This window comes from Lepidochelys kempii, chromosome 1, assembly GCF_965140285.1.
Source record: "Lepidochelys kempii isolate rLepKem1 chromosome 1, rLepKem1.hap1, whole genome shotgun sequence".
Classification (NCBI taxonomy): Eukaryota; Metazoa; Chordata; order Testudines; family Cheloniidae; genus Lepidochelys; species Lepidochelys kempii.
This window is the reverse complement of record NC_136380.1, coordinates 141185169-141203627: the sequence shown is the minus strand read 5'-3', so window position 1 is coordinate 141203627 and position 18459 is coordinate 141185169. Positions and strand designations below refer to the sequence as shown.

At 42.2% G+C, this 18459-nt stretch overlaps 1 protein-coding gene across 7 annotated transcripts in view; it reads left to right on the top strand.

Annotated features, from left to right (window-relative positions):
* MAP7D2 (MAP7 domain containing 2) overlaps nucleotides 1-18459 on the top strand; it is a 124602-nt gene that overhangs the window by 87153 nt on the left and 18990 nt on the right. For all 7 annotated transcript variants that reach the window (XM_073357040.2, XM_073357020.2, XM_073357061.2 and 4 more), the window contains 2 exons: nucleotides 515-633; nucleotides 15501-15736. In XM_073357040.2, coding sequence (XP_073213141.1) covers nucleotides 515-633; nucleotides 15501-15736 — 355 coding nt within the window. The remainder of the gene's footprint in view (nucleotides 1-514; nucleotides 634-15500; nucleotides 15737-18459) is intronic.

Here is an 18459-nt window from a genome sequence, read left to right as displayed (position 1 = left end):
CATTTTCACTATTAACAACTGTATATTTTCTATAGAGGCATGGAAACTGAACTTAGCCTGCATGTGCCTAGTCATTGCATAGCATCTGAGAACAAAAGCTCAACTTTTCTGCCAAATCCCTGACAGTGCCATATCTCTTGTAAAAACTGAGAGAGACAACAGGTCTGTGTAGTTGTGGAAATCAGCAGGATTTAGACGCTTTTGAAAATTCTACCCAATGCTGTCCGGGCTCCAACGGGGGCAGTACCCTTCTGTACCGCTCCATACGATTTGTTTATAGCCTGAAAGGTATTTTTGCAGCAGCATATACTGTGTGTGCAAGACATAAAAATGTATATACAGTATTGAAGAAGATCTTGCAGTTCAATTGTATGCTGGGATTTAGAAAACGTCCATTTTATGTGAATGTTATGCAAATCTGTTTATATGTCCTTGTGTTAATAAACTATCTGTATCATTGAAGCATTGCTTTTAACTACAAGCTAAACAAAAACACCTGAATTTCTTTTTCTAGACTGAAAAGATAAAGAGAGAGAAGCGACCCACAACACCTGTTTCATCATCTGGCGTGGGATCCCCACTGAGAAGATCTGATTCTCCTGCAAGCATGTCTAAAAGATCTGCATCACCGAAGTATGAATATTTTCTCATTGCTTCAGTACTTTCTAAGACTGTCCCTGTTGCCGTAGGAAAACCATTAACTGCTCAGGGGCTTCCTTAGAAATTTTGATTAAAATCCAGATTAATTTGAGTTCTCATTTTTTTATATATTATTGTGTTAATGGCTGTCTGATAACATTTCTCTTCATCTTTCTTAGTCCCACTCATGAACTGATTGATGTTAGCCTTCCATTTGGTAGCTCATGTTAAATCTGGTTGAATTAGCCTGTCTTTAGTTATGTAGCATAGAAATTGGGGGTGTGTGTTGAGGGGGAGGGGTTAAACCCATCCTTCTCTATCTAAGAAGAAAGAAATTGGCAAGAGTACAAACACTACAGATTAGTCTAACTCCTTTTCTGATACATTTAATGTTGCAGTTTCTATTGCTGACCATGGCAGTCCAGTTCACAAACAAATTTATTACCCTTCATCTAAAGAAATTTATCCTTAACGTCCTTTTAGCTTGATCCTTTCTTTCTTTAGGTCAATGTACTATTGTGTTTGAGGTGATGACTGCCTAGAACAGTTCTGTTTTACCCATTTTTTCTGTGCCCCTTGGAACATTCATACCTCAGTCTCATCCATCTATGATATGATCTCCTTTTTCTAATTAGCACAAAGGTTTTTAACCTTGCCACATGCTGATGCCACATGAGTCCAGTTCGGCACACACCCATCTTTAACAACAATAACAAACAAAAACTCAACCCTCCCTCTCTTTCAAACTTTTTGCGTGTGGCCTCTTAACAGAAGAGTTTTGTGCATGTAAGTTTAGTGTTAGTCAGACAAAATAGTGTGGAGAATTCATGGAGACATTTCCAAAAGCAGTCTAGCCTTTGACACTGTGGCTATGTCTCTGCTACGAGCTAAGGGTGGAATTACACCTACTTGGGTGGACACATTTGTGCGAACTCTCATGGAGCGAACATGAGTATAAACAGCAGTGTAACCAGGGTGGCACCAACAGTGGGAGCGGAGGCACAGTTGAGCCATGCCGAGCGCAAATCCTCCTGAGCCATACTCAGCATGGCTCAGCTCTGCCTTCACTGCCGCTACTGATGCTCCACGGCTCCTATTGCTGTTTACACTCACGAGTTAGTGCGAGTGTGTATACATAAGCAAAGGAATCGCACCCCTGCCTTTCAGTGTAGACATAGCCTGTATTGATGCACATCTTGTACCTTCCAGAAGACCCCTGACACTCAGCCACAAAACATTCTTAATTCATGTTTCCATCCTGGGTCACAATCAAATATCGTATTTAAATATACAGTAAAGACTTGTATGTTCCAAATGTTGGTGCCACATGAATTTGGACTGAGACAAATTCATGTAACATTGAAGAATGAAAAGGCAACTCTGCAGAGGACCCAATTTTTTAAGCATCATTTTGGACAGTTCAGGGAAAACTTCTGCTCCGTGTGTGATGGCAGTCAAAAATGTAAACAAAAATTAGTTGATAGGATGTAAAATAATTCCAAAAATATTATAAAAATGATGGTATTTCTTAAATGATGGTATTCCTTAACAGTTCAATCATCCTATCTCATAGATAGATGTAAGCAGTGTCAGGATGAGCTCCACCCTGACATCTGGTGGTGAGGTGTGGCAAGTTGTGGAAAAGAACTTCAGGGGCCGATCTCATTTGCAGAGGCACACCCCCCCCCCCCCTAGAATGAGGCCATAATGGTCTAGAAGCTGCCCAAATGGTCACTTTGGCTGCTGTGGGATCCCCAGTGTCTCTGTTATTGGGGTAGGAAGAATAAATTGTTATTACCCTGATTATGGGAACTGTGCTTGGAACTGTACTTGGCCTTTTGTTTTGATGGAGGGACTCACCATCAACTAAGTAGCACTCGCTAGGCAAGGGTCATGGGTTCCAAAACTCTGTGAATTGAGAGAGGCTGGGGACAAGTATTAACACTTGGTGGCATGGGCCCCTGGGTGAGGGCCTTACATGCTAATTGCACTTCCTCCTCTCTCCACTGTGGAATATCAGAGCTAATTTTGATTCCATTAGGAGTCTAGTTACAGGCTGCTGAGCTCACTTTGGGCCAAGGGTGCACCAGCACTGAGGCTCCCCTACTACAAGCTGAATTCACCAAAGAGCTGAACTGACTAAGAGCTGAAATCACTGAGCGTTGTTTTAAGTAGTGGGGGAGCTTGAAGATATATTGTGGAGCAGTTTGCGGGATGGCTGGAGTGCCTTGTGGACCGGCTGGTGGAGCAGTTCATAGGACGCCGGGAGCTGCTGGTGGGCCGCAGAGCGGAGCTGAGCGAAGGAGTTTGTGGGGCGGCTGGCGGAGTGGAGCGCCGCTATGGGGCGCTCAGCTTCAGATCATGTAAGGTGCCTCTTACCCCCGCCCCCATCTCCACCCAGGTTGGGAGGTAAAGCTCCGCAGATAAACTTTCGAACTCTGGGGCTGCCCTGACCAGGGACAGAGACTTTTGGGTCATTGGACTTTTGGGACTTTGGGTGATTTGGGGTTGCTGGACTCAAGAACCAAAGGGAAAGGGGCATGCCCCAATTTGCTTGGGGTGGGCTTTTTTTTTGCTCATGGGTTGTGTTATGAATCCTGTTGGTGGTGTTTCCCCAACATAATGCCACATTGTTTCTCTCTGTTATTAAAAGGCTTTTTGCTACACTCAGACTATGTGCTTGCCAGAGGGGAAGTATTGCCTCTTGGAGGCGCCCAGCGGGGGTGGTATATATTTGTCCCAGGTCACTGGGTGGGGGCTCGAGCCGGTTTGCATTGTGTTGTTGGAATGGATCCCCTAGATATTGAACCCGGCCCGTGTTGCTGCCAACTCTGTCGGGCAGAAGGGTTACATATACAAGAAATAGAGGAGGTTCAGGAATGCGAGAGTAGCGACGTGGAAACACTTCTGGATGAGTAGACAATGAAAATGTTTAGTTTAGAGAGATGATAAATAAGAAGGGACATGATCGAGAGATACAAACTAATGAATGGTACAAAGTGGGAGAATAGTAGTACCTGATTTACCTTTTCTCATATCATGGAACAAGGGGACATTCAATGAATCTGAAAGGCACCAAACTTGTAACTGATAAAGGAAATACTTTATTTTTCAATGCCTTTAACCTATGAAACTAGTTAACATAAAAGATTGAAGCCAAGAATTTAGATATTTTTTAAAATAGACACTTATATGAATAATGAGAACATCCACAATTACATTTGGACAAAGACCTAGTGAAATGATTAAAAGAAAGAAGCTTGTTCCACTAAAAGGGCCAAGAATATTCCTGGGGGCATTCGGCACCAAAAAATTAAAATTTGTTTAAAAATTCTGCACACAATATTGTAAAATTCTGCAAATGTTGTCAAAATAACACCACATAATCACACCAGTTTCAATTATTTTGATAATTTATTTCAAAATGCCTGTCAACAAATATGTCTGTAACAATACAGAGACACACACAAATTCCCCCAGGAGTAGAGTCAAAGAAACCCCTATGACAACCTAATTCCTGTTTCTCTGCACCCTCCCCCCCACCCAGAGCCCAGCCATGGTGTCAGACACCAACAACCCCTCCCCCACAGAGCCCATCCTCAGCCACCCCACCCCTACCCCCCAAGGTAATATACCTGCACCACGACCCCCAGAGCCCAGCAATGGGGTCCTCCCTTGCCTAGATACCTGAATCCCCTCCCCAGAGCCCAGCCGTGCCCCCGCCCAGCCCAGACACCGTCCCCTGCCCCAGAGCCCAGGGATCCAGAGGAAGAAACAGCTTGATGCTCAGTCCCGTGCTTGCATGGAGTTTCCTGCATACCACTGTCTCCTTCCCTCAGGAAATGCAGGGAACTGCAGCTGCCAGGAAACCTCTAGCTACCTCTCCCAGCAGTGTCTTCTATGTGCGAGCTGGGCTCTGCAGCCCATGTCTGTGGGGGAAAGGAAATTCTGCATTGCGCAGTGGTACAGAATTCCCCCAGGAGTACAAGAAGAATGAAAGAGTGATAATATGATGAGGCAAAATGGGGTATAAAGGAGATGCCAAAAGAACACTAATTAGAAGACGAGGAAGTATACAAAATTGTGTGAAATTAGACAAGTCAGGAAATGGCATGAAGCACAGAAAAGTTTAGAATGATAATCTTACTTAATATGGAAGTCTGTTAATGGGCAGGGAAGTTGACAGAGTGGGATAGCTTGTCAAAAACAAGGAATTCTTTTTAATTTCTCAGTTGCTAGTGGATATTGATTATTTTAAGTGTTTATCACCTTCAAGATACTTCCCCAGGTCAATAATACTTAGCACTTTTATAGCTCTCTTCATCTTCAAAGATCTTGAAAACATCAGCTAATTTTCATAACATTCCTATAAGGGTGGGTAGATAAGTATTACCCTATTTTATGGATAGACCGAGTGATTGAAGGCCACATTGGGCTTGCCTTTAGTCAACTGAGAAGTTCCACTGAAGTCAGTGGGACTACTTGCCTGAGTAAAACAAGCAGGATTTAGCCCTAATTGACTTGCCATAAGACATAAGCCATAGAGGGAGCCAGTGCTAGGGCCAGGAATAGAAAGCAGAAGTTTTGGCCCCAAGTCCTCTGTTCAGGCCATTAGATTATCTCTCAGATCAGTATCTAGAAGCATGTGTCTGTTTAAAATTATTGTTTCCTTGCCAGTTTTTCTCTGTTTACATTTGATCTGCCTGTCTGCACAAGTCCCCATTTCTTCTAACTTTCTTTGGGCCCAGCCATAGTCCTCCTGAGAACTGACAGGCCCCAACCTGTTCAAGCATCTGCAAATTTTCATACTTCGTAACATATTGTTTCCTGTAGGACACTTGATGTACAGTGTGTATGTATATGTGTGTGTGTGTATATATATATATATATATATATATATATATATATATATATATATATATATATATTTTTTTTTTTTAAAAGATGGAAAAGTGAACCCAGTGAAGGTTCTCCTTGGGTGGTTGTCTTCTTTTTCTGATCTGTGTTTGTTTACCAGTATGCTCTGGCTTCTGTTGCTCAACCAATATAGATTTTTGCTGCCAGTCAAGCTTACTAACTATGGCCCAATCCTGCAATTTGATCCATGTGGGAGGGGTTCTGTATGGGCTCAGGATCTATCTTCATGGATCAAATTGCAGGAACATGGCCATAATGGTATTGAAATCAGTTTTTTTTTAAAGTTTTGAAAAGATCCATACAAGACCCCACTAGAAATACCCGTGTTCAGTGATTAATTCCCTGTTAACAGTTACATTTTTAGATCCATCAGTTAACCAGTTTTTAATCCATTCAGTATGCTACCTTGATTTTCAACCCAATGTTGTCTTGACTGAGGGAAGGAGAGAAATAAAGTAAAGCCACATATTAATTGTTGGATCTACAATATTTAAAGTTTACCTGCTTCAGAGATAGTCAGCTAACAGAAGGCACTGAGACACACCAGTTTCAGAGATGTGTTGACTTAACTGATGAGGATATTCAGACAAAGTAGTAAAGCCAGGCAAAGCTGTGTTGGTTCGTGCACTATTAGTAAGGCTAATATTTTGTCATGGCTATTTGTAGTAGAAATCAGGGACAGATCATGGGCAATAAATAAAAAACCACGGAAGCCCATGATCTGTCCCTGACTTTTACTAAAAACATCCCTGACAAAATGCGGAGGGAGGAGGGTCTAGCAACCTCCCTCCCCTCCCCTCCCCACCCCGCAGCTGGGAGCTGCAAGGGATATCATTTCCCAGTGGCTGGAAGGGGTCTCCCTGCAGGACTCAGAGCTGCGGGGGTTCCCCACCACCCACGGCGGCAGGGGAGCTGTGGGGGTGGGGGATGCTGCCAGCAATGGAGGCTGGGGAGCTGTGGGGGGGGGGCGGCCTGCCTGCCTGCAGCCACTGAACAGTTCTGTTTCAGAGTAACAGCCGTGTTAGTCTGTATTCGCAAAAAGAAAAGGAGGACTCGTGGCACCTTAGAGACTAACCAATTTATTTGAGCATAAGCTTTCGTGAGCTACAGCTCATTTCATCGGATGCATCCGATGAAGTGAGCTGTAGCTCACGAAAGCTTATGCTCAAATAAATTGAACAGCTCTGGGGGTCCCTCTGCCGCCGCTGGCGATGGCTGGGAGCTGTGGGGGAGGGGGTTCCGGCTGCTTGCAGCGACTGAGACACTGCAAGGGGGACCCTGCCAGCAGTGGCAGCTGGGCAGCTCAAGGGTCAACGGCAGCTGGTCAGCTGCCGGGGGTCCCACACCGTCTGCGGAAGTTGGGCTGCTGCTGCAGGGTCCCCCCCCGCCAGCAGTTGCTGGTCAGCTGCAGGGCCCCCAGTGTCATGGAGGCCGTGGAAATCACGGATTCCATGACATAATCTTAGTCTTAACTATTAGTAATGAAAGGAAGAAATGAACAATAATAGGGCAATGGGGGAAATTTGCATCCAGGCTCTTGAGAAAATATTACAAATTATGAACTGTAAAAAGCAGACATGGTAATGCTAAAGAATAGTCTGACAGCATCCTTTCAAAAAGAAAAACCTGAAAGTATGGCAGTCTCTTGGGTTTGAATTAAAGTGGACATAAAACAAACAGGATGTCTGAGCTATTCATTTCTGATTTAATATCAGCCTTCTAAACTACAGCATGGTCTTCCAATTCATGAGCTGTTGTGAATCTGGCTTTTAAAGCAACACATTGTTCTCTTCCCTACTCCCTTTAGATAAAATTGGACGTGACCTCTGACTGGCACATATTGAGAGACTTAGATTTTTTTATTTTTTTGTTCTTGTGTATTTTGAAGCCTTATGAATCTTCTGGTGCAGCAGGACATATATCTCACCTGTCCTTGCTTCAGCTAAAACAACCTCAGAACTCCTCCTGTGGAGTTTCCTGCACATTCTTCTGCCATGCTGGGGTCATCTTTCCCCCCCTGAAAAGTGGCAGGTGTTGACCCACAAACACCAGTGAATCCTCAGACCCTTTGGAGGGCTTGTGCCCCTGTGTTGGTGTTTGCCCTTGCTCTGCTTCTTCTGGTGCCATGTCAGTACAGCAACAGCAAGAGTTATGCTGACAGGGTCTCCCCCCAGCTCCCTCCAGAACACTGCTAAAGGAAGGTTTGTCAGAACAGGGAGGAAAGGTGGGTATGTTAATTAGCCTATCAGAAAAATTCCATGCTGTAGGTGGGAGGAGAATGCCTCTTCCACAGCTGTCCCTGCTTCATGTATTTACATTCAGGTAACTTACTGTGTTACCAATTCCTCCTGGGGTTTATTTGTCATTGGTAAAGGATCCTTTTCTATATAATTTTCTTGTCTCTCTCAGCCTGATCCCATGAGTCATAAAGTACCCTAAGCTTCCATCTTCCTTCTAGGATTGCATTCCCTGTTTCTAGTTCACCAAACAAAATAAAGAACACCACCACCACCAAACCATCAAGAAAGAGAGTGTATGGATCATGCCAAAGATTCCTTTATATATACTTTTTTCTATAATCCTGTTTTCTATCCACACATTCAAAGAGCCCTGCAAATCCACGGATATCTGCTTTGTATCCACAGGCCATTGTTGCGGTTCACGGCTCAGATGAGGATACAAATTTTGTATCTGTGTAAGGCTCTGCATCACACACTCACCTGAATGGAGCGGCTGTCACCCAGCCCTCAGGCTCCAGCTTGGCTCTCTGAATCACGAAGCAGCCGGCTGCGATATGTGGCAATATGGGAGGAGTTGTCCCCAGCTTGCTCAGACAGAGGAGGTGAACTACAATTCCCAGAAGGGAGAGAGCCAAACACCATTTTGAAAGAGATGTGGTTGCACTTTTAAATTAGTGGGCAGCGACAGCAGGCACTGCGAGGAGAGTAGTTGTTGCCACTGTCTATCCTGGCCTGGTCTGTGTGCGTTAGAGCCACCGCAGCTGCGTAGGGGTGTCTGAGCCTCCCACTGGGAGGGCGGTGCTGTATATGAGGGCCCAGGATTGTAGTCTCCCTGCCTGGAGTGGTGAAGGAGGTACAGCCTGGGTGGCAGGGCAGGAGGTCTCTGGGGAGAAGTGGAGGGCAGTTGGGAAGCAGGTGCTTGGCATAGCCCTGCCTCACTGCGCGGTGACCTGTGGAGCTGTTAGTAAAGCCCTGCAAATCCGCGGATATCTGCAGACAAGTTTTGCAGATCAGATGTGTGTACAAATTTTTGTATCCACTCAGGGCTCTAGACATTTGGGTTAATCCTTTCAGTGAAGAGAAAAAAGAAGAGGAGAAAAGGAGAAACTTGCTTCAAATAATGACCCCTACTGGCATCTTGGAATAGAGGAATGCTAGAGGTGTCAATTTACGGTGCTCTTAAATGCAAAGAAAAAAACCATCAAATCAAAGCAATGTTCCTTTTTCTATATTTCTGACTGGCACCTACTGTGGGATTTGAAAACTTCAGAATGCAGATTCTTATTGCTGATATAAATTTTGTGGAACAGCTGTTCCTCTGTCACACTGCAATATTGTCATTTTTACAGTTGAGTTATAGGTTTTATTTCTGGCTTTTAGCAAATATCAAAGCAAGTCAACCACTGTTCTCCTTTCCTCTCCTCAGACAACCACACAAGAAAATGTGGCGAGATTTATTACTCAAGTTACCATTTTAACTCACGTTTTGGCTTCAGTGTAGTATGCGGTGCCTTCTGTCCTGGTCCTCAAAGTAGATCAAGAGATTTAATTGCTCGTTACTAGGCTCCTTCCCTACCAACCTCTTTAATATAAACTTGTTGTCATCCCTTAATCAGAATACAATTACTGCTGTGGTAATGCTAAACGTGATGACTCCGCCTTAGTTATGTGACTGTTTCTCCTCCTGTTACAACACCTAAAACAGAGTTGCCAGAAATGTGTTCTGAAATGGAAAAGGTGATCCAAGAAACTGAGGCAGAGGGTGAATGCAATCTGGTTGGGAAGTAATATCCTCTGTGCAACAGAAAAGGATAGACTGAGGGATGGCTATCAGTTTTTATTTACAAATTTTTAAATAAAAAATATAGGGACGGTTTTAGCTTTAACCTTGAACATTACCGCACATGCGTGTGCGCACACGAAAGCTGAAAGGGTTTCTCTATGTAGCTGATATACTTCATTTATTTTTATTTATTTATTTTGTGTCATAGGTGTACATGATATTTTACGTGTGAATAAAACAAGGTCATTTCCTCAAGGAAATGTTTTATGTTCGAACTCAAATGAAATTTGGACACACTCAGATAGAAGGGGAGTGCAAAGAACAAAAAGGGGAAAGTTCGGTCAATAGGCTTTGCTTGGAGAGTGGAATGTTAAAGAAGTTGTTTGGATACATAATTCCCCCTCCCCCCACTTCAGGCCTGTCTAGACTAGGGGCATATCTTTTAACGGAACCTAAGTCTCATTTTGAAAAATGACTTTCCATGAAAATCAGGTTCCTAAGTGCCACATTACTTCTGAAAATAGAACTTGGATATCTAAATCATGTAAGTGATTTGTAAATGTTACCCTGAGAAAATAGGTCATGTCTGAAAACATGTTTGATAACCTGATTTTAAACAAGGACTTTGCACCTAGTACAAACACAGTTTAAAAGTGTGTTAGCTGGTTGTGGCCAAGCCTGGGCTCCCCACTAGGGTCAACCATGATCAGCGAACACACTTTCAAACTGTGTCTGTGCTAGATGCAAAGTTCAGGTTTAAAAAAAGTTAGCTCACATGTTTCTAAATGTGAATTATTTTCCTATTGTAGACATACCCTTAGAATAGTTAAATTCCTGTTGTGTGCTATTCTGAAACGCCTCACAGAAGCTGTGTTTGAAGGAGAGATTCAAATGATAGGCAGGAGCAGGGTTGTACAGCACCATAAGGATGGGAATCAGAAGTTAGGAGGTGGACGCTGAAGGAAAGCCAGTGCAGGAATTCAAAAAGGCACATGGCACTGCTAAAGTAGCAGAACCCATGACTTTTTCAGCATAAGGAGAGGCTGGAGCAGAATGCCATGAAGGAGAGGTTGTCCTAATCAAAGTGGTAGATGACCCTTGTCCATGCTTGTTTTTTTTGTCACTGCTAAAGGATTACTTAGTTTACTTAACAGTCTTTTTAATTAGAATGAAGAGGAGCAGTTTATTTTACTGATATTAAAAATCAAATTGCAGGATTAATTATCAGGCTATATGTGGAGGGAGAAGAGATAGGAGTTGCATGACACCAAGATTGCAATACTGGAGGATGTGGGGAAAATAATACAGTTATTAACAGTGGAAAAGGACGAGTCTGGGAGGGGAAGTCCAATTGAATTCATATATAATTACTCACTGAGAGATACATTTTCAAAGAGATTTAAATGTTTGTGCAGTCACTTGTGCGTGCAAAAGACAAATTTGTTCATACAAAATTGGGTAGTTCCAGTTTTACATACAAAAATTTGGGCCCAGGGTTTTAAGTGCAAATTTGTATGAACAGAACCATAGTACATAGAAACTTTGTCATTTCATTCTGTTTGTACGCAGTGGTATTGCAGATTTTGCAAGGCTGTATAGCCCTCCACACCATTCTGCAATGCCAAGTTTTTGTGCACATTTCCTTTGTCGAATGAATGGCTCAGTAGGATAGGTCGGAAGGAGAGATGACAATGTGCACATCTCTTAATTGCTGCTTCTTATGGTGGGTTTCACTTAGGGTTAACTGTAAATTCCTCACCTATTTCTGGATACATTTTCTAAATATAGTAATTGTAAATATACAATAGTAATCCAATAGAAAGTCTTGCAGGTAAAATTGCCTAATTTCAAATTTACTTTGTATTTATGGAGTGGATAAGGAGAAACTTAAAGGTTGAGTCAGGCAAAAATTTATATAGAGTGTTTATCTATTGCTCCTTGTTAAATATTAAGTAGAGTCTTCAAAGATGTTTGATAGTTTACTTCTAAAGTAAAGCAAAGGTTACAAAAAAAGGACTTTGCTCTTTGTAACTTTCTGTCAACTTGCCAAGTCTTTCAATAAGACAATCCTTCCTTGACTAGTTTCAGAGTAACAGCCGTGTTAGTCTGTATTCGCAAAAAGAAAAGGAGTACTTGTGGCACCTTAGAGACTAACCAATTTATTTGAGCATAAGCTCAATGCTTATGCTTTCCATGCTCAGCTGTGCCAAGAACAGGCGACTGTGCCCACAGATCCTAGCAGTGGATGTGCATGAGAAGGCACTGTCTGCACAGGTTCCCATTTCCTCTCACCCCTGGAGAATCCTCCCCAAGCCTTCGGCCTTCTGACTCCATGAGCTTGTAGGAGAGGAGGGCCTTCTAGAGTCTCTTTCTCACTCCCTCCTTCTCCAGACAAATGTTTCTACAGTCAGACTAGAGGAGATGCCATGCTTTGACCCCCAGAAAATTATTCCTATAAACTTAAGGGGCTAGTTGAGAAGATAGAGAAATCTGTCCCTCCTCAGATTGAAAAGTTAGTCTAACCAAGTGAAAAGAAAAGGAGACAAACACCTACAAGATCTCTATCAAGCGTTCTTAAACTACAATACCCACCTGCTGAAGTGAAGAAACAGATTGGCAGAGACAGAAGATTACCCAGAAGTCACCTACTACAGGACTGGCCCAACAAAGAGAAATAACAGAACGTCACTAGCCATCACCTTCAGCCCCCAACTAAAACCTCTCCAACGCATCATCAAGGATCTACAACCTATCCTGAAGGATGACCCATCACTCTCACAGATCTTGGGAGACAGGCCAGTCCTTGCTTACAGACAGCCCCCCAACCTGAAGCAAATACTCACCAGCAACCACACGCCACACAACAAAAATACTAACCCAGGGACCTTTCCTTGCAACAAAGCCCGTTGCCAACTGTGTCTACATATCTATTCAGGGGACACCATCACAGGGCCTAATCACATCAGCCACACTATCAGAGGCTCGTTCACCTGCGCATCTACCAATGTGATATATGCCATCATGTGCCAGCAATGCCCCTCTGCCATGTACAGTGGCCAAACTGGACAGTCTCTACGTAAAAGAATAAATGGACACAAATCCGACGTCAAGAATTATAACATTCAGAAACGAGTCGGAGAACACTTCAGTCTCTTTGGTTGCTCGATTACAGACCTAAAAGTGGCAATTCTTCAACAAAAAAACTTCAAAAACAGACTCCAGCGAGAGACTGCTGAATTGGAATTAATTTACAACCTGGATACAATTAAGTTAGGCTTGAATAAAGACTGGGAGTGGATGTGTCATTACACAAAGTAAAACTATTTCCCCATGTTTATTTCCCCTCCTACTGTTCTTGTAAAGTGCTGGAAATGGCCCACCTTGATTATCACTACAGAAGGTTCCCCCCGCTCTCCTGCTGGTAATAGCTCACCTTTCCTGATCACTCTTGTTACAGTCTGTATGGTAACACCCATTGTTTCATGTTCTCTGTGTATATAAAATCTCCCCACTATATTTTGCATTGTATGCATCCGATGAATTGAGCTGTAGCTCACGAAAGCTTATGCTCTAATAAATTTGTTAGTCTCTAAGGTGCCACAAGTCCTCCTTTTCTTTTTACAGATACAGACTAACATGGCTGCTACTTTGAAATCTAACCTAGTGATGTCTGTTGAATTATTTGCTATGTTCAAGATGATTATACAAAATCTGGACTGTAATTTGTATGGGAGGGGTAGGCGTGGTATTCCAAAACTGCATTGTACTGATCTTCCCAGAGCTTTAACTAGTTAATCAAGTTATTTCCACATATCAATGTTCATTCTCTCTCTCTCTCTCTCTCTCTCTCTCTCAAAAAACAACCCTTGTATTCGTAGGGTCTAATACTCCCTTAACTGTGAGTAATCCATGCAGGGGAATAGAAACTCAGTGAAAACAGTTTCCTTCTGATCCTTTATTTGGGGGCTCAGGGCTGTCTATCCCCAAATCCATGGATCTTGGGGAATCTGAGAGACCCAAGGGGCATTGGCATAATGGCTTTTTGTCTCCACACTGCTGTATTGCCTCAGCATTGCTGTCCAGCCTCCCTGCAGCTCCTCTTCTTCCCTGGATTGCACTGCTCCAGATTAGCTGACTTGGGTCTGAGAGTGGCCTTTAAAGATGACAATAATGCAACTAATGGTGCAAAACAACACGAGGGAAAGAAACTTTTCCTGGTGATCAATTTATGACCTGAAACATGGAGATAATAACCCCTAAAACTTGCTATCTTGGCTAGTGCAGTTCAAGATCCTATTCTTATAGTAGTGTCTGATCACTTCAAGCTGCAGATACATTTGCATAAAGGTGTCCATTTAACCCATTTATTTTCAGTTATTCATAACTTGTTGAAATTTGCTATGTGTGGTAGCTCCCTGAATAAGGTTATAGAAAACATTATACTATGGTACAGGAAATTGTATATTCTATTATGTTATATGAAAAATGTGATTATGTAATTAAAATTGTATCATAATTGCATAGCCTCAAGGGTGCAAAGTGAATATATATATTCATATATATATATATATATATATATATATATATATATATATATGCTCTCTTAATATCGATATTTTTAATATGGAGTTCATATAATTTATATTTTTTGAAAGATAATAAACCGTTTGCATCAGTATTCTAAGGCAGAGAATTGTACAGGATTTTTTGTCAACTTTACAAGTATTTAAAGTATTTAGCACATTATTGATGCTATATAAATAACAGATAGTATTTCCTCTTATCCATGTTTGTTTCCTTGTAATCTCTGTTCTTTAATATGTGCATATTTTTAAGGAAATAGCATAAAAATCACACCTTGGACAGAGTGTTATGATGATAAGCTATCTATGGCATGTGCTTACCCAAAATCCATCGTCAGCACCATTGCCACTGCTTACACAGTGCAACAAAAAAATTTCTAATACCTGAGTTTTCAGTGTCCAGTTTATGATAGGGATGATGCTGATCGAAGCACTTAATGAGTGATCGGGATCAAACCTGGCCTACTCCAGGTAAATCTTTAGACATGTGGGGTGGGGCGTGTACGTATGTATATATAATAAATTCAATAAATTCAAGCCAGTAAGTTACATACTCTTCTATTTCTATATCTATATATAAACACACTCTCCTTATCATCCTTTAGATGCCCAAGTGTGGATTTAGAAGCCTAGTCTAGGCTTTTTTAAAATTATTATTATTATTATTATAATCTTGCCACTTTTGGATTAAAACTTTTTTCTTTACTATTCTCTTCATATCAAAATGGTCAGTTAAACATCCCCTTTTTTTTCCATTTTTGTTTTTCATGCTAACAAGGTGCTTCGGCTTCAGCTGTGCTAATCATTTGAAGTCAATGGTCCTTAGAAAAATGAGCTCCTTGATCACTCCTTACACTTCAGACAGGTTTTCAGAACTTACCTTTATTCTGTCTGGTACTTCCCTGAAGTACTGGGCTCTGCCTGAGCAGGATCAGGGTCCATTTAGCTCGACAGTGGATGCCACTTGAAAATATTGCCTACTTCTTTCTGGTTTCAGAGTAGCAGCCGTGTTAGTCTGTATCCGCAAAAAGAAAAGGAGTACTTGTGGCACCTTAGAGACTAACCAATTTATTTGAGCATGAGCTTTCGTGAGCTGTAGCTCACGAAAACTCATGCTCAAATAAATTGGTTAGTCTCTAAGGTGCCACAAGTACTCCTTTTCTTTCTCCTTATCACTAACATTTCATTTCCTTGATAGTCTGAGCTACTGTGTCAAAGCCTACAAGAAAGGAGTAGCAAATATCTGTTAAGATAGAACTTCATACTAAATCACATATAATTTATGGTGTGTGTGACTTTTCTTTCCCTTTCTTCCTCCCTCTCCCTCCCCAACCCCAGGACAGTTACAAAGACGTATCCACAGTCTCCTAAAAACGTTAAACAATATCCTGCATCTCCTGTGAAGCACCGTGTCATCTCTAATCTCAACCAGGAGACTCCTAAAAAGAAAGCAGACAAGGAGAAAGAGAACACCACTAGCCACAAACCCCAGCTATCTTCCACTGAGGAGGAGGTGGGCCAAGCAGTTGCTGAGAAACATGTGCCTTCTGCAGGAAAGACTGAAAGCGGTGAAGGTGGGTTTTGCTGCAAGGATCTATCTAAAGCTGCTACTGGTACATGATACTTTTAAACAAGGGCATTTCTTTCTTTTCCTAAAGCTACTTGTAAATCTGAAGTTTGGAGTATCTATTGAGATCACTAGTTATATAATTTCCACTGTGGCGACATGGATAAACTCTTAATGATAAAAATGCAATATGAGGTGGCCAAACTGAGGATTCCCATCACTGAATCTCATGGACCAAGGTTTTCAAAAATAAGAGCCTGAAGTTAGCCATTGTCATCAAGGATGCATGGTTTTGAAAATCAGGTCACCTTATTTAGATGCCCAAGTGTGGATTTAGAAGCCTAGTCTAGGCTTTTTTAAAAATTATTATTATTATTATTATAATCTTGCCACTTTTGGATTAAAACTTTTTTCTTTACTATTCTCTTCATATCAAAATGGTCAGTTAAACATCCCCTTTTTTTTCCATTTTTGTTTTTCATGCTAACAAGGTGCTTCGGCTTCAGCTGTGCTAATCATTTGAAGTCAATGGTCCTTAGAAAAATGAGCTCCTTGATCACTCCTTACACTTCAGACAGGTTTTCAGAACTTACCTTTATTCTGTCTGGTACTTCCCTGAAGTACTGGGCTCTGCCTGAGCAGGATCAGGGTCCATTTAGCTCGACAGTGGATGCCACTTGAAAATATTGCCTACTTCTTTCTTTTAAGATACTACTCAATCTCTACAGCAGTTGTGACCTAAAATACTTCACCACACAATGAAGTTATTTTTATATTAATCTTATTTCTATGTCTGTGTCAGCCTCTTTAAAGTGCCTGGTACTTTATAGACATACACAAAATAAAGACCCCACCCTAAGACTTTTCCAGTGCATGAGGGATATAAAAAAAGTACTTGTGAGGTGGATATGGGGGAAAGGGAAACAGTAGGCTACTGCGAAAAGATAACATGCTTATTGACAGGTTTCAGAGTAACAGCCGTGTTAGTCTGTATTCGCAAAAAGAAAAGGAGTACTTGTGGCACCTTAGATACTAACCAATTTATTTGAGCATGAGCTTTCGTGAGCTACAGCTCACTTCATCGGATGCATACTGTGGAAACTGCAGAAGACATTATATACACAGAGACCATGAAACAATACCTCCTCCCACCCCACTCTCCTGCTGGTAATAGCTTATCTAAAGTGATCATCAAGTTGGGCCATTTCCAGCACAAATCCAGGTTTTCTCATCCTCCGCCCCACCCCCCTCACAAACCCACTCTCCTGCTGGTAATAGCCCATCCAAAGTGACCACTCTCTTTAAACTGTGTATGATAATCAAGGTGGGACATTTACAGCACAAATCCAGGTTTTCTCACCCTCCCACCCCCCTCCAAAAACCACACACACAAACTCACTCTCCTGCTGGTAATAGCTTATCCAAAGTGACCACTCTCCTCACAATGTGTATGAAAATCAAGGTGGGCCATTTCCAGCACAAATACAGGTTTTCTCACCCCCCCACCCCCTTTTTTCAAAAAAACACACACACAAAAACTCACTCTCCTGCTGGCAATAGCTCATCCAAACTGACCACTCTCCTTACAATGTGCATGATAATCAAGGTGGGCCATTTCCAGCATAAATCCAAGTTTAACCAGAACTTCGGGGGGGGGTAGAAAAAAACAAGGGGAAATAGGCTACCTTGCATAATGACTTAGCCACTCCCAGTCTCTATTTAAGCCTAAATTAATAGTATCCAATTTGCAAATGAATTCCAATTCAGCAGTTTCTCGCTAGAGTCTGGATTTGAAGTTTTTTTGTTGTAAGATAGCGACCTTCATGTCTGTGATTGCGTGACCAGAGAGATTGAAGTGTTCTCCGACTGGTTTATGAATGTTATAATTCTTGACATCTGATTTGTGTCCATTTATTCTTTTACGTAGAGACTGTCCAGTTTGACCAATGTACATGGCAGAGGGGCATTGCTGGCACATGATGGCATATATCACATTGGTGGATGTGCAGGTGAACGAGCCTCTGATAGTGTGGCTGATGTGATTAGGCCCTGTGATGGTGTCCCCTGAATAGATATGTGGGCACAGTTGGCAACGGGCTTTGTTGCAAGGATAGGTTCCTGGGCTAGTGGTTCTGTTGTGTGGTATGTGGTTGTTGGTGAGTATTTGCTTCAGGTTGGGGGGCTGTCTGTAAGCAAGGACTGGCCTGTCTCCCAAGATTTGTGAGAGTGTTGGGTCATCCTTCAGGATAGGTTGTAGATCCTTAATAATGCATTGGAGGGGTTTTAGTTGGGGGCTGAAGGTGACGGCTAGTGGCGTTCTGTTATTTTCTTTGTTAGGCCTGTCCTGTAGTAGGTGACTTTTGAGAACTCTTCTGGCTCTATCAATCTGTTTCTTCACTTCCGCAGGTGGGTATTGTAGTTGTAAGAATGCTTGATAGAGATCTTGTAGGTGTTTGTCTCTGTCTGAGGGGTTGGAGCAAATGCGGTTGTATCGCAGAGCTTGGCTGCAGACGATGGATCGTGTGGTGTGGTCAGGGTGAAAGCTGGAGGCATGTAGGTAGGAATAGCAGTCAGTAGGTTTCCGGTATAGGGTGGTGTTTATGTGACCATTGTTTATTAGCACCGTAGTGTCCAGGAAGTGGATCTCTTGTGTGGACTGGACTAGGCTGAGGTTGATGGTGGGATGGAAATTGTTGAAATCATGGTGGAATTCCTCAAGGGCTTCTTTTC